This window comes from Genypterus blacodes, unplaced genomic scaffold (genome assembly GCF_046128005.1).
Source record: "Genypterus blacodes isolate CSIRO-AG114 ecotype Tasmania unplaced genomic scaffold, CSIRO-AGI_Gbla_v1 ptg000215l_1, whole genome shotgun sequence".
In the NCBI taxonomy this organism is placed as follows: domain Eukaryota; kingdom Metazoa; phylum Chordata; class Actinopteri; order Ophidiiformes; family Ophidiidae; genus Genypterus; species Genypterus blacodes.
The window spans coordinates 207,551-224,423 of NW_027467014.1; the positions used below are offsets into that span (position 1 = coordinate 207,551).

Consider the following 16,873-nt stretch of genomic DNA (forward strand, 5'->3'; position numbering starts at 1 on the left):
GTACAAATTGACAGTTTGACACAAATCAGAATTGGGTCTTGAATGACATTGCACTTTTCAGCACTCTGTATTGTATTGTAACCAAATATCCAGCTCCATACCCCAAATCAATACCACAGACACAACAATGCCCATATAATCATATGAAAATATTCCATCTGTGATGTCATCCAGTAAAATTCCATTCCACCACAGGAAATTAACCTAAAAACAATTCCCATGGCACTGTTGGGTGGATTTCCCCTTTAAAGGCCTGCAGTTTACAAAACCCCAGCAGTCATGAGAATCCCATGTGGTTGATTGTCACTTGTTTTCCCGGATAATAGCTTGCAAATTCTAATTCTCGACATCTGATGGAAAGTGCTTATAGATCAAAAGATCAAAAAGACAGATGCAGGATATATCGTCAAGAGGGATGACAATGGAAGTGTATTAAAAGAGCTCAAAAATGCAGTGCCATCGCTGTAAATAACAACAACACCCTCGGGAAAAGGTAGAGAAGTGCAAGGAACACTCAAGTTAATTGAAAATGCCTCTGCTGCTGTGACCTACTTTGCTAAATAAGTAGTTTGGGACAATATTAGAGCAATTTTCTCAATTGAACTGATCTTAAAACTAATGGAGGACACTTTGCCTTGACATGATATAACAATCAAGAAGCAAAGGAGGATTACACTCTACATTTCAAGTCAAGAGCACATAGGAACCACTTGACTGGCTGAACGGGAGCCTCACAGACTCTGCAGACTTACTTGTCCCTTGTCTAACATAAACCCCATTTGCATGATTTTTATTTCTTTATTTATGTTATGAACATGGTTCCAGGACAGAACCGTGACCAGTGAAGGCATGCTTCCCTCTTTGGCCTTGTCCCCTGGCAACAGAGACCCTGCGTGGTTCTGAAAAGAGGACATGAGCCTGGGAAACTCTTTTGGGGAGAGCAAATGGGGACTCAAAACACAGCAGGAACGGAATGTCCAAAAAGGAGGAATGACACCCCCCCATTAACCGGACGCAAAGTGCTGCCGCTGCATTGTCAGGATTGAGCTTCCTGTCTTATTCTTAACCCTGGCTCCCCAAAAATCTACCCCTTGATTCCCCTTTTTTGGATGTGAATGTCGACAACACAGCAATCCAATGCAGCGAGATCATATACAAGGTCCAGGTGTTCTGCTATTATAAGCCCAATTAAAATACAATATCTAGTCTTTGCTGAGTTCATAAAAAACAAATTCACATAAAAATATCTCCATGTTCTTTTAAAAAAGGTTGACCCATATCTGTAGCTATAGTGGATTCTGGTTTTCACATCACTATATGCAACCACAGCATAAATATGGGCAACAAGCTGAAACCAGAGAGAGAAGATCCATAATAAAGCTGGTGTGATTCTTCCCTCAGTGACCTTTGCTGTACTGCTGAGGGCCAAAGGCAGAACAGGTCGGTGCCCAAGAAAGACAGAAAGAAAGTTGTTCTGATCTAGGAAATTAGAAAACAAACAATATTGTTCTGACATACCGACGAACAGCCTGTTGATTCATCTGCTCCTGCCATGCCTGAGGTATTTCCATACTGTGGGTTTCCCCGAATAAAGTAGTAATGTGTTAAATATTAACAGAGACCTTGTGATCTGTAGCATTCAACTCATAAACTCTTTTTCTCCTGCAATGCCAAGGACGGCGTTTTTGTTGTCAAGCTCCGGGTTATAGCTATTAAATGCGTTCTTTATAGACGAGTCAACTGTTTCAACATTCCATTCCTGCTTGATAGTGGCTTTGGTTTTGCTTTGATTTGATCGGAGAGAAGCTTCTTGAGGTTTTCACATTATCCTGATGGATAGATGGTAGATAAATGATTATCCCCACACAGTTTTAAAGCAGAATCCTGGAATCTCTTAAGGGCTGTAGGTCACCAGCCTACAGTTTCTGAGACTTAAATCCTGTTATCCAAGGATTCTTTTTTGTCCAGTAATAGAAACTCAAGCTTGACAAATATGCATCTTTGCTGACTGCGTAACTGTGTGTCCAGGTGCCTTTACATACTGAATGTCTGGATTTTTGGGGTTCAACCTGGATACAAGTAACTCAATGACTAACTCACCTTCTTTTCCAGTAGCTTGACAGTAGCTCAGCTATTTTCAAAAGTAGCTTTTCAAATAACTTTTTTTTCTAGTAATTTTTCACATTCACTCATATTGTGGTAGTTTATATTGAGAGTAAAGGAGATTTTTCCTGCATTCAACAATACTAGCAGAGTAGCTTGGCTGCACCTCAACTACTTTATAACGTCAGTAGCTTGTAGCTTGAACTGCAACGGTGTCTAAGTAGCTTTGCCAACACTGTCTGATCTGTCAGTCAGTTACAAAGCAACACACACACACACACACACACACACACACACACACACGCTGCTCGCCAACAGTCAGAACATGAGACCTGACCTGGCAGTGCTGAGCTGGTCACGTGACGTGTGTGACGCTTCCCATTGGTCAGCTCGGGAGAGGCGCTGTCCGCACCGCCAGCACGGGATGATGACGGTGACAGCGATTATACTGATAATCGTAATGTTGTGGTTGTTATACGGGACTTCACACACACAAATACTCGTGTTATTGCTACTATATCTATAAAAGCGCACAGCCTTTAGTAGGTTGAGTGACGGTGTGAGATGATTGTGTCCAGAAAAATGCGTGACCGTGATCAGCTGATCGACAATTCACACACACGCACCAATATGGAAGCGTTGATACTGATACGAGCTATTCACAGCAGCGGCAGCGTATATTCTCGAGCAGAAACGACCAGATCGATTGTCAGCACACAAAAATAGCTAACCAAAACATCCCAAATGATGTCATACATGATGCTTAGCGCGCCACCAGCCACACAGAGGCCAGGGCTCCTCTTTCACTGGGTGTCATTTCATTATTTGCCTCAGAACAAACTGAACATCTTCCGCTGTAACATGATGATCTCTCTGCACCAAGGGGGGGTTATTGAATCTCCAGCTATAACCTGCCAGACGTGTTATTATGTAACAACCGAATCATGCTGACACACACACACACACACACACACACAGACATCATGATGCTCCCTCTTCCCTCTCTGGTCAGAGATGCAGAAACACACAGACTCGACCATTTCATCACGTCTCACGAATCACATCAAAATGGCAGAAATGCACGTTGCCGCAGATGACTATACCTCCAGGCGCCTTTTCTACCATTCTCCCGGACGTGCTGTGTTCTGCCGTGCTAGAGATGTGCTTTGATCGCCGACCTTTGATTTGTCATTCACCGCCAGTCAAAGGTCAAAGCTGCAAGCCGCCCCGTTAGACACACTATGGCTGGTGGAGTCCCCGGTAGTTTCCAGATCACCTGTAGGATAAATCACAGAGGCCGTAATAGGCTGTGGCAGCATCATATAATCACATTTTGGCATGCGAGCAACAAACAGGCTAGGATGGCGCTTGGTAGATCTCTATAGCATGCGGCTGAGTGTAAGCGAGACAGCAGGGGGCGCGTGCTTGTTTATAGATCTGTACAGTAAAGCTGCGCCGCCAAGCGCATCCTGCAGGAGCCACAGCAGCCCGGATAAAACCTGGCATGGATTTTTGAACGGGATTAATGAGCGCGGCATTTAAAGATGAAAGAGATAGTAACTGTGGACTCTTTTTAATAGCAAAATAAATGGATAATGCTAATGATACCGTATCAGTTAGAATATTATGTTATATTTCATGACATGGAAAATTCCAAATATGTGTTACTTTTTATTAAACAGTGTATTGGATCTCAAGACTCACTGTGGAGTGGCTCTTACAGCAAGGGTCCCCATCGGAATTTACAGCAGAGCCGGAGAGACTTCAAGCTACAGGTGATTTAAAGTAGTTGAGCCAAGATACTAGGTAGTAGTCGTAGTCTATTAGTATTAGTACTACTTATTAAATACAAAAATGTCATAGTTTTGTTGTTTTACTCTCAAAGAAAATAACGGATGTTTTAAACAATGTTTTCAAGTCCTGCAAAAGACTGTCCACAGTTTCACACTACATTTCCCAGAAGGCTAGTCGGTGTTACCGGAAATAGGGGTGTATGCTGGGAAATGTGTCAGGGCCCCGTGGTGGGTTTGAGGTTTCAGTGTGTGTTTGTTTTAGAATAAGTTTGACTGACTGCTCGCATGACAAGTAGCTGGGCAAGAGCTACACAGCCTCGTGTGGGAAAACACGTGAGTTACAGGAAAATAGATGAATTACTGTCAATGTTGTTTAATATTATTATAATTGTAGCAGGCAATTTTATTTATTTATTTATTTAGATTTGGAAATTGATCAGTTTCCATCTTAATTTCTCTCTTTAAGAATTATTTAATTTAATTTGACTCTCATTTTAGTGTACTGAAGTTTTGATGACACACCCTGATAAGCGTCTGTAAGCTCAAACTGCTGCTGCTGCTGCTTAGAGAGAGCTTGGCAGATGAGCCAGCGTGCATAATCCCCCAGGTTAGACCTCCACACCCACACATGCTCCACTGTACACCAGTGTTATTTACAGATCTGGAAGGATTACACCACGCAGGAGGAATAGGGTATGTGCATGCAAGTGTATATAGTTGCTTTACAAGGATGTGTTTTAGTTCTTCTGTTACTGCAGACTCCCAAATCAATGACTAACTAGAAACAGATAACAGATCAAAGTCACAGCCATGGATTCTATAGGTTCAATATTCAAGGGAGACCACAAATGGAAAATCTCTGTAAATCTGAAAACAAACAAACATACTACATACACTTTTTTTAGGTGCTACAAAATGAAAGAAAGCCTCATTAGAACTCTGCTGCATAGACTCATAAAGGCAGGCATCAGAAAATAGTTTTATTGACCTTGGAATGTAAGTGTGTTTGAACAGTGTGGTATGAAAATGGAGGAGGAAAAAAAGACACAGCAGCGTTTCACAACAGCAGAGGGGTGTGGTCATTCATTCAGTTGATTGACAAGTGGAAAACAGCATTATTTATTGGTCTTTATTGCACAAATTGCTATTGTGTTCAACAATCAACAATTTACAAGTTTTCTTACAAGTTTCACCCCCCAAACCTCAATTTATACATTCAGATGATTTCCAAAGCAAAGCAAAACAAAACATGTACAGATAGTAAAACCTTGTCCTGCTTCAGAATCCTACACGTAACCGATGATCTAAAACATCTATCAACCGTTCAGAAAAACACCAAACACTGCAAAGACACTGTATGACAACATATAAACAGCAATACCTAAATAAAGGCGGAACATTTTTGGATATATAGGAATGTAACAATTCTGAAGGCACTTCAAACGCTGCTTTGGTCTCCACTGTAGCCACTGAGTGATGCTGTAGAGTCGCTATGTGAGCTCAGCCACAATGATTCCATAAACGGATGATCCAGCACAAAAGTTCAGACTTCCAGCTCTTACAGTGCCATGTGTATGTTATTAAATCTGAGCTGAAAAAGACAAATTATCTAAACACCTTCTACAGGTTAGTTATTGATGTAGTGACCCTACTGTAACTTGCCCAAGGTTTATGTTTACAAAGCTGTCTCCCATGTCGTGCCTGCTAGTGAACCATTTTGTTTGTACATATGAAATCATACAGAAAAACTATCTTGTTCTCACTTTCTTGTTCTTAATGAATCTGTCAATGCGTGCAATGGTTAATTTGGCTATATTTAGAGCAGCAACACCGCAGTATGGAAGCATTAAATGAGATTGATTATGTTCATTCGGAAGTAGCAAAACTATATAACTATATAACCCCAATAACCATGCATGCAGTAAGCCAAACCCATAGATCTTGGACTTCCTAGGATGCTTTGTTTTTGAGCCGCTTTACTTCTGTAACATGTTTCCATCAACAAGTAGTTAACAGTCTGTATATGTTGCCTGTTCAGGCTTGATGCTGGTGGCCAATGAGAACACAGGAAGCTTTGTAAAAGGACAACGCCTTCGATTAATATGTATTTGACACATATAATCATGGCAAAGGCTTCAAATTACATCCGTGAGATTTAGCCTCTAAACAAAGTATGACTTATGATGATGATTTACTTTCATGTCAGCAAACAATGCTCGGGGTTATTATGTAGTGTAAGTATTTCATGTCTGGGTGAATATTTAAAAGCTGCATATGCCTGCAGGCCACGACGGGCCTCACTTGTGCAAACTTGTTGAAGGGCCGGGCTGATTTTCGTTTCAGGTAACTTAAAACACATCTGACTAAACTGGTTGGTTGGTGAACTGGTGGTTCCCTAAACAACCTGTTTCTTCAACTTTAACTTTCCTCTCCTCTGGCCTTCAACACAACACAGGACTGCATCTGCTGCATTTTGGACACTTGACATTTCTTTGGCGTCTTTAACTCCTTTTAGGTATTTCCCCTTATAACCGTGACCTTAAGTGACCTGACCTCAGAGGAGGATGTCGGAGATTGTTCTATTTATTAGATTTATGGGTTTAATGTTTAAAAAGTCAAAAGTTGTAAGAATCCAGGTAGATGGAGAAACTTTAAATCCTTGTACATATATCGGTCATAATAGGTCCCAAAAAAGTCAGAAAACATAGTGTATTGTCAAATTTAGTTTTAGAGGATTTATGGGTTTACTAAACTAAATACGCAGAAGCCAACAAAAATGCAAAGAATCATTTTGGAAAATAAACTTGCTCATGCTCAATAAAGGACTGCACCATTCCCTTTCTGTCCACATCTCCAAACTCCACCGTCTAGAGACATCACCCGACTCACTCCGGCTCCTCGGGATGTTTCCCAGTTTTGATTTTCTGTTGTTGTTGTTCAGAGCAGTGTCAAGGCGTCTGCGTTTGCCGAGCGTTAGTCGGTGGCATGACGATCTTGCTCAGGAGCGTATTAATGTACGGCCAAATCCGGTCTGTCTCCGTACCAGAGAACGAATGGAGGATTCCCTGTGACCTGAATCGGACAGCGACAGAGGAATCAGACGAAAGTGAAGTCAAAAACAAAACTTTGGATCAACTGAGAAAATTGTGCTCCCCCTGAAGCTCATAAAACCCTTTCAAGCTGTTTCTTAATGCCAGCAAAGTTGCCATTTTCCTTTTAACAACAGCAGCAATCATTTACTGACATTTACTGAAACCAGCGGCTGCCTGCGTGGTATAAAATCAACCTAAAATGAGTGGTACGCTTCGGCAAAATGGTTGAGTAATAAGGTCTCTGGGAGCATGAAGGTTCCGCCCTGTAAGAGAATAATTCACTGACTTGTATAAATCTATGACAGGCTTGGCCACGTCCTTGTAGTGCCTCAGTCTGGCCATCAGGGCTTCGGGCTTGTCATCGTCATGTTGAATCAGTGGCTCCCCGGTGATGTCATCCTTGCCCTAGGAAAGGCACATGAAAAAGGTCACGAAACAATTCTGAGAACACTGGAAAATTAAACTCAATAAACAAAGAACAAACATGATGATTTTCAAAACCCTCCTGTTAAAAGACTCACAACAAACTTGTAATAGGAGTGATTTTGTAGAGGATTCAGACCTGCACTCGTGGATGGTTGAAGCCCATGTTGTACACTCTGCCACTGGCCGGGTGGATCCAGCGGTCACTCAGTCTCTCTCTCAGCGTCTCGTAGGGGATGTTGAGGCTGATGACCAGGTCCAGCTGGCACAAGTTGTTCAGGGCCTGAGCCTGGGTCAGCGTGCGGGGGAAGCCTATAGAGAGGTATGTTAGTGAGACATTTTCTTGAAGCAGGTTGGACTTAATCCAGGAAAGAATCCATTTAAGTTTTGTACTGGTCAGCCTGATGGTGGCACTTTATTTACACTTTTGTTCCCAGTTTGCCACATTAACGTCACTATGTTGGCTCATTCTATTTCCTGTTGCAGTGTTTGCATGACAGGAAGCACGGGACTCAAGATGTTTCCAGTTTTCCAATAAAAATTGCCTGTGGCTTAAACGCAATGACTTGATTAAAGCCACGTGAGGTCGCCAAGTCTTCTATTCAATGCCAAGTTGACCCACCGGACTATGCCAGGGGAACTCGTGGTCGCTCCAAAGAGAATGGGTGCTACCCCTAACAGTGGGAATTGAATCTGGCTCATCCAGTTGAATCCTTGTTGTCAGACCACACCATCTGTTGCTTTTGTTACTGGATCCTATGGGCTGGACTCCAGCTTATTGTTTCCTTATGTATCTGAGTGGAAACTGGATGTGGCTCAGCTTATCTATTATAAATAAAGGGACATTATGCTGTGTGACAGGATGGCATAGAGCAAAGGTTAAAGGAGAGAGAGATGGAGGGAGAGAGGGAGGCTCAGACAGCGACGCATGAATACACCCCTCCATTCTTGAAAATGACGACCACCATGTAAATCATTAGACTCCGTTTATGTCCATGACCGTCATGTCATGTCATGAGACAAAAATGATGACTTGAGTGCTGTTTTCTTTTTCTAAACTCATGTTTACTCACGTTAGTCAAATGCCAAAAGGTCACATTTCAAGGCCAGACAATAACATCAGACCACTTTGTTTGGCATGTTTCTCCAAAGTTGTAGATAATATTTAACCTGGAAAAAAGACACAGTGATCTCCAGTTTTTCAAATTTTTCAGAATATGTCATCCAGTATGCTAATACCTCCAAACATAATCGGTTACCTGATAATTAAATGTCTAATTTATTCCTCAGGCCATCCAGGCAGCATTTTCTATTATTGTGAAAATGTGAAATGTGCTTTAATGGCTTCCTGAAGACTCAATCTGTGCTGTGGAGGAGATACATGCAGGAAACGTCTCCACTGACTTGTTTCATGCTGTGACAAAGGTCATTGACTCCATCCTCAGCTCTGAACCAGAATACAATTCTACTGAATCTAAAGAGAAATAGAGGTATGGAGTCATTGAACCTGTCAGACGAGTCCATGGAAACAAACAACGCTCGGTGGATGTTTAGACTAGAGCGTGTGAAGGACATAATAGAAGATCACATGAGAGGAAGGCTTTGTCCAAATGTCCTCTTGTTGAACTAGTCAAAATGTCTTTTTATTTTAGTGATAATTTAGGCAAATGAAAGAAATTAAACAAACCGTAAATCCCTTAAAATCTTGTAGAATTGATCCTGATCCAATATAAAGAATCATAGACTACAATGTCATCCTTATTTATATGCTGCTGGAGTGCAAACGTATAGTAAAGCTGTGTTGTGTTGTGGATAGTAGTAGAGGCCATGTAGTGACCTGCTGGTATTTTGTTTAAACCGGTCTGTTTATGTTGCTGCTTCTCAACAGGGGTTTGGGGGGGGGAGGCTATGGCCACAGCCAATCAGATCCTGAGGAGGGTAAACGCATTCCCCCCTGTGGCACTGTTCCTGCAGGCCTTACATCTGTCCTCCATACAAACAACCAATGACAAACAAGACCGGACTAGGAGACGGAATGTGAGGTTACTGCATTTTAATCTCTCGCTCATAATAAGCGACTCCACTAATCAGTAAGCACAATTCTCTCAATTCTGAATCGTGTTATTAAATGAACTCTCTTTGTTGACAATCACTGGTACACACCCTATAATCTGAAACGCCCTATAGTCAGTTTGGAAGATCATTTAGGGTTCGAAGTGCAATAACCTGGAATATGTCACGGATTCTGGTCACTGACTCTTACCATCCAGGAGCCAGCTGTGGCCGATCAGCTGCTCCAGTCTGGGCAGCATCAGTCCCGTCATCACGTGATCAGGCACCATCATGCTTCTCTCTACGTAGGTCTTCACCATCACACCTGCCTCTGATACACAACACACAGGTGACCGGGCAAAGTAACACAACGGATGTTAACTATTATCTTCTCAGATCCGTACAGAGACGGTGATTATAGGTTAAGACACTCAACATAATGACCACATAAGTTTGCTCTATGCAAATACATGATTGCTGTTACATCACACAAGTCCACATATACAAATACAGATATTTCGTTTTCTGTGAAAAAAGAACGAATCTAAATAAACGTACAAAGAAACATGTAACATGAAGTTTGATTGATATGGGAATGCAGAATAAAAGACTAAAAATATATGGCTTTGCAGCTGAACTCAAGTATTTCCAAGGTGAACAAGTAGAGGCAACTGATCCTTATATGAATACACTATCAGATGACTGGTTGAATAGTTAAATTTATGTGCTTAATTAAAGTACAGTGCAGAATTTGCTGTATCGCAATGATGCAAAAAAGGGCCATTAACTCATTTCATTTGCGGTCTTGTGAGCAGGAAAAGTGGCACATTGCACACTGATGTAACAACAATCTTACACCGAAAAACACGACAGACAAACCTGACAATAACTCTAGACACCGTTCATTTAAAAGAAGATCAAGTAAGATGGATTAAAAACGATTAAAACAGAATGCTATGTGTATCAACCAGGCCTTAACATTGAGGCATGTAAGTAATGGAGGCCAGCCCATGTGTTTTTACTTAAGCTCTCTCTGTTGAGCCCAGATTTCATTAGTAGTTTACAGAGCTGGAGACAGTTTCTGTGTTAAATGCATCCAATAAGTGTGCACCAAAGAAGAAGCAGGATCAATGCTTCTACAGGCGGGACTGGAGAAATAAATAGATTTTTTTTAAAAAAGGTTCATTACAGGACAAGACCCCTAAAAAAACTAAAACGTATCATGTGCTTCTTTGTTTATGAATGGAATGAAGGATCCAATTAAGTGAATAGCAAATGACTCATATTTTACTTCCCAAAATGTTGCAAACAGCCACTTCAGCCGTTGTAACTGTTGACACACTGATAACTCGTTACTACAGCAGATCTACTGGAGAAAGCGGAAGAGGAAAAAGGAGCAGTTCCATATTTACAAACGAAGCCTGAATAACAACGAGGTATAGGATCACCTTGTTTAGCAGCTCTGTCCGCCCCCCCCCCCCCCTCTATAGGCTCTATAAGATGAGCGGATACTCTACCTGTGTTGGCCGCTATGCTCTCTCGGAGGTAGTGGCCGCTGGAGAGATACTGCAGCCCAAAACTCTCCGCAATCCTCTTGGATATGGTTCCTTTCCCTGATCCTGGTGGTCCCATGATCGCAGCTCGGAATAACTTGGCCATGTCTCCCCCCTTACAAACAGCAGCCCGCTACAGTGGAGCCTGTGTGGGGCAGATGGCAGCTCTCTGGGCGATAGAGGGTTGAGTCACGACAGGAAAAAAAGTTAAGCCTCCCTTATTTAAACTCCTCATCAGTTGCATGAATGAGCGTTAAAATAAGATCCCAAGCTCGTCTGGCTGCTCAACTTGGTGTTTACCGCCGTGAGCTGCAGTTTTCCTGCGGTTCTTTTGCGCAGAAAACACTTATCTGCGCACCTTAGCAGCTCTGGGACTGTCGGACCGAGTCTACACTCTTTTTTTCCACCCCCCCTTTTCTCTTTATGCGTCTTCTGGATGTATCTCGCTCTCCTGCGTCTTTAAGAAGCGAGACTTTTCTCTGCGAATGACCGAGGGAGTCTCCGCTACGCCCTATTTCTCTGCACGCATCATCCGGAAAAAATGCGGATGAATTGGGCGCAGGAACTACGCAGGGTGATCTGGTTACTGTAGTCTTTACGAAACACTGGCGTGTGCGTGCGCGCGCGCGCGTACGTGTTTGTGTGTTTAGGTGGGCGTGTATACGTGTTTGTGTGTGTGTGTCACAAGATACACTTACCAAACGTACACTCCTATCTATCTATCTATCTATCTATCTATCTATCTATCTATCTATCTATCTATCTATCTATCTATCTATCTATCTATCTATCTATCTATCTATCTATCTGTTTTTATAATAATTATAGCATTGTACAGTGGTTGTAGTGGTGACTTGTGTCTTCTGCCAAATCATCCCAAACATGGAGGATCTGAGGTTTTGGGACAAATTCTTACACAAAGTTAGTGAGGAAACACGCAGTTAAACTAAAGAAAGGTCTCTTGGAAATTAGACAACACATATCCCACTTGAAACGCGTTTCAGCCTTGTTAAATCAATAATATCCATATTTGGTTTGTATTAAGACTTAAGCCCAATCATCTCACTTTAAGTGGAGGAGTTTGGGAATGATCGAAGCGTCACGCGTGTTATCCCCCTAATTGGTTAACTGGTGGGTTATTCTTGGAATCCGCCACTTGTTGACAGCGTGTTTGAGAGCGATCGGCGCTGTCGTTCCTCCTCATTCTTCTGTCTCCGTGTTCCTGTGCGCGCTGGCAGCATGAGCCGCTGTCACTCCCCGCGTATGCGTGTGTGTGTGTGTGTGTGTTAGTGAGTGTGTGTGCGGACGGACGGGAGGAACCGAGGACTTGTTGCGAGCTGCTTCGGCAGCAGCAGCAGCGAGAGCAGCAGCAGCAGCAGCAGCGTCCCGGAGCTGTCAGGCGCCTCGCACCGCCCCTCCGGCCGCCCCTCCGGCTCCTCCACCCGGGCAGCAAAAGCTCCGCATTTCTACTCTCAACGCACAACTATTTCACCTCTTCGCACCCGGGAACCTGCTTTTTTCAATCGGGATCATTTCTGTCACATGGCTTTGGAGAGAATTTCAATAACAACAAAAAATGGCGACAATCACGTTGCTCTGTGTGGTCTTGCTGCGTCATTAAAAATATTCACGTAAACACGAGGGATTAGACGGAGAAACAGGAGGTAAGTGAGGCTCATGTTTGCCTTTTATTCAATTCCGACTGATTACTATTAAGAATAAATGTTTTTATTTAGATCCAGCAGCCTGCTATTTGTTTTCGCCTTTGGGGAAAGGGGTGTGTGTGCAATGCTGGGCGTTAACGTTTGGCTGCACACAATATATATTCAATCCTTTATAACACTTAATTTTTAAGGAGCACGTTTAGGGAGATAAAGGCGTAGATGTGCGGCGCTGCGTGATGGTACAAGTGACGCCGTTTGTTTTGCTTTGGACAACTTTAGTGAATTCGCAGCTCAGAGCGGCAACAAGCAACAAGCATGTGGCACCGAGCGGGGTGTTTGCGCTTTATTCCCACATTATCAACCCTTCGGTCCGATCAATCGAGTAATCGTTATTGCATTTGAACCTCTCGCTCATAATAAACGACTCCACTTATTTGCATTAAGGCTTTTGTGCAACATGGACGCGCCTCGTCACGGTGATTACAGCCGCGGGGCGATGATCAAATTTCCTGTTCGGCTTTTAGAATCGTTGTTTTTTTTCCTCTTTTTGCTTTGATTTAGTTTTTTTGCACGTTTCTTCTTCTTCCTCTGCACGTCTGACACGGACATTGTTGGCCAGCAGCCCTGTGCGGCGGGTAATGGAGTTGTTTACATGAAGCTCTGAGGGCGGAGCGGAGGAGAGGGAGGAGCCCCGCGTCAGCCAGGGAGGAATCATAACAACGGTGACGTCACTCGGCCTTGCGCTCGTGCTGAATAAATATCGCTTTCTCTTTTTTTTTCTTCCTTTTTTTTTTAACAGGAAGATCGAAACTTTCAAGTCCCGAGTTTAGGCTGGATTTAAAGGGATAACGTGATTGTCCATGTGAGGTCACATGGATTTAGTGATGTTTCCGAGGTATGAGATGAAAAGAAGTCTCGAGAAAAGTTATGGATTTTTTTTATTTTTTTTTACGACGCAGCATCAAGAAAACGAAAAAAGGAGCCCAGAAAATTTACCAAGATGAAATAATTACAGTGGAATCATTGACAATGATGAGATAAGATGTAAGTCGTGTCTAAAATGGGAGCAGGAGAGCAGGAAAGAGAAGCTTTGTACCTCTTATGAGAGGAGAAACATGAATGATTAATTAACGTTAATGACCAAATGCACGACTTTGATGTAGAATGAAAAATGAGGGAATAATGTGGATAAGACCAAATGAATAAAGCTGAAGACTGATCTGAGGAGGTAAGAATCAACAGACTGCTGACACATAACATGTTGTTTGATAATGTTCCAGATTTGCTCCTTGTGTTTCCTGGAGCTTTATGATCTTATACACTAACCAAAATCTATTTTCATGTGGATACGGTTTGAATGCTATATCACTATGACGCTATATCTAACAAATCAGAATATTACTGTTTATTTGCATATGTATTGTGCTTATGTAAAGTCAGATTATGGTAATCATTAGTCTTTTGCATTATTAACTATGCTACTTGAAGGTTGGAGCAAGATACCACTTATATATGAATTCTATGATGTAACCACCAGCAGAACCTGGGGGGAAATCGAATGGACAGGATGTAGACGGTGAGACATGGACTTCTAGATTTCCCAGGCTGCCCTGGTTCAGTTATCACAGTGCTGATGCTGTCCCCATCGAAGGTACAGTACTGTGATAACTGAAGGATGGCTGCCAACTGGACTCAAAAGACATTTGACCATCAGCCCGAGGAGCAAAGGTGAGGCATGCAGAAATCACTGATCTGTTGATTTAGAAAATGTAAAACCTAACAACCCAAGTTTATGTTCATGAAATAAATGAAAACATGAATGAAAAGTGTTTCCTTATTTACTGCTGTATTGTAACTGTACTGTTTTACTTAAATATATAAATAAACAGATTTCTCTATTTCAGAAAATGATTGTTTCCTTTATTCCTCCTGTTACAATGTCAGAGTCTGAGGTTAAGATTGGCATTACGGCATTTCTCTGCCCTAGTACCCATTAGCAATGAAAGTATAGTACATTACATCAACTAAAGGTGTGTGAGTCAAACAGATGGCTGTACAATCGTAATGCTACTCCCTGATGTTTGATCGCCAGATGCTGAAGAGGACTATGTGAATGAGTTCACATTATAACCACCAGATGGCGCCGGAGCTCTGGTTTTGGCACCGTTTGAGACCGAGCTCACCAAAGTGCAGCTGTGCCCTATTGTGAAATTCTTCTCTGAAACCTCAATAATGAGTGTGTAGATGGCGATGTTTTAAAAGGCACAGAGCTCTTTCGGGATTTAAAAAGCAAAGCTGCAAAAGGTTTGGATGGGGCAAAACAGTTTTTAATACATCTCTAAATCCTTGTTCTGTTGCTCACAGATTGTTGATCTTTGCATTGTAGCGACTGGGAATGATTTAAAAGCTGAAGCAAATAAATGGGATCGCTTTGATAGAGAAAATGGTTATGAGGTCTGTTTAATAACACACGGTTACTGCACCTGTCTAATGTATGCTTCACTCAGAAGGGGGGGGGGGCACATAGCTTCTGTGGAAATCCCCTCACAGTTATGACACATTTGTTTGTCTTCAGCGTGATTTTCTCCACATGTGTTTTTCTGACTTACTGTGTGATGTCGAGCTATTTGGTGCAGCGTGTTAATATCCATGATAATACAGTTCACGGTATTGATTAAAGCACCTTCAATCCTAAACCCAGTGAGTTCCAGACAACATAGCAGGGCTGACATCTGTGTTTAAGCATATAAACACATAAAGTGCTGATTTTGCAGACATGACAATGGTGATCATGGGGAATTTCTCACTTCCTTTTAATGCAAGACAGTAGGTCAGTAATGGATGTTGCTTGGAAGTCCCTCCCTCCTTTAGAAGAGCACTCTGTTCATCTCACAGAAACCCTGATTCCCTTTGTTGGTTCCTTGCAGGAACATTAGATTTCAGCTTTGCATTTCCTTCAATGCCATTTCTCCAGACTGCTATACAATAGAACAAGAAAGGCAGTTGAGTCATAGTGATGTTATTTTGTCCTTGATGACAACAAGCACAATGTTATGCCCACATATTATAACTGAAGCAGGGGATGGTTGCAAACTGTGGACTGATGAAGTTGTTTTTGGCAAAACCCTAAAGGACCTGATCCTCCTGTGGAACTCAGTAACATATGACATATTTTGGTTCTAATGTGATCCTTGGTTGGAACCATTTTTATCACAGATAAATCACACATAATATTTATAGACACAAAAGTCTCAACATCCTTATTGTATTGAATGTCTTACAATCTGATCTGAAGTGTGGCAGGAAAACCTAATGCTCAACCATGCATTGATAGTATCAGAGATTGTTAGAGCAGCGGAGTGTATGCACGGTGTTTCCAGTAATAGACCCCCATCCAAAAGAACAGTTATGCAAATTAGAAAGAGACAAGGAAGGAGGATCTCCCCTTCTATTTTAGGAAATACACTTCAAACATTATAAGTTAAATAAAAAAAACATCAAAAACATAAATTAAGAGACTAATTTAGAAAATAACAAATTACACCATTTATGTTAGGGTTAGTATATGTAAGTATATGTTAGTATATATAGTATATATAGTTAATTCTGTATATATTCTGTATTCTGTATATATAATAGTACACTTTTGCACTTCTGGTTGGATGCTACTGCATTCCATTGGCTTGTACCTGTACTTGCTCATTGACAATAAAGTTGAATCTAATCTTATCTAATCTAATGTATCTATATCATAGTCATTCACATTTTTGGTTGTTCATTCGGCTGAAAGTCAAAAAGTTGCGGCATTTCTAAAGGAAACTGTAACAAACTAGATTTATGGGATTTGGAAGAATTTATACTCGTGCCATTTTTTCATTAAAATAAAATAAAAAATTGTCAATGAAGTAAAACTAAATACTCCCATGATGAAAATATACAAATATATAACTCAAACTAAGTCCTTGCCAAATTGGATAGGTATAATTAGAAATGCAAGAAATTGTATATTATATTATATGAACAATACAAACATTAAGGACAGAGAGCGACAAAACGAGAGAGGGAGAGAGAAAGAGAGACCTTCATTCTAAAACCAAGTGAGAGACCGAGTAACCCACAAAGGGTTAACAGGCCACGTCATCTTGATTGACGGGCCCTCCAGCCAATCAGCTCGCGTGTACACGCGCAGGTCA

At 41.7% G+C, this 16,873-nt stretch overlaps 1 protein-coding gene across 1 annotated transcript; it reads right to left on the reverse strand.

Moving 5' to 3' along the window:
• Positions 1 to 4,711: 4,711 nt before the first annotated feature.
• ak4 (adenylate kinase 4) lies at positions 4,712 to 11,598 on the reverse strand. Its single transcript, XM_076170151.1, has 5 exons — positions 10,981 to 11,598; positions 9,675 to 9,794; positions 7,551 to 7,723; positions 7,275 to 7,393; positions 4,712 to 6,968 (listed from the first exon to the last, which is right to left on the reverse strand). The coding sequence occupies exons 1-5, from the start codon at positions 11,120 to 11,122 to the stop codon at positions 6,845 to 6,847; spliced, it is 678 nt and encodes a 225-aa protein (XP_076026266.1). The 5' UTR covers positions 11,123 to 11,598; the 3' UTR covers positions 4,712 to 6,844.
• Between the last annotated feature and the right edge of the window lie 5,275 nt (positions 11,599 to 16,873).

Excerpts from the sequence above, each read along its gene's own strand:
- ak4 (XM_076170151.1), bottom strand. The coding sequence starts at position 11,122 with ATGGCCAAGTTATTCCGAGCTGCGATCATGGGACCACCAGGATCAGGG. Across the intron at positions 7,394-7,550 it reads TCAACCATCCACGAGTGCAG|GGCAAGGATGACATCACCGG; the intron begins GTCTGAATCCTC and ends TGCCTTTCCTAG. Across the intron at positions 6,969-7,274 it reads CCTGTCATAGATTTATACAA|GTCACAGGGAATCCTCCATT; the intron begins GTCAGTGAATTA and ends TGTCCGATTCAG.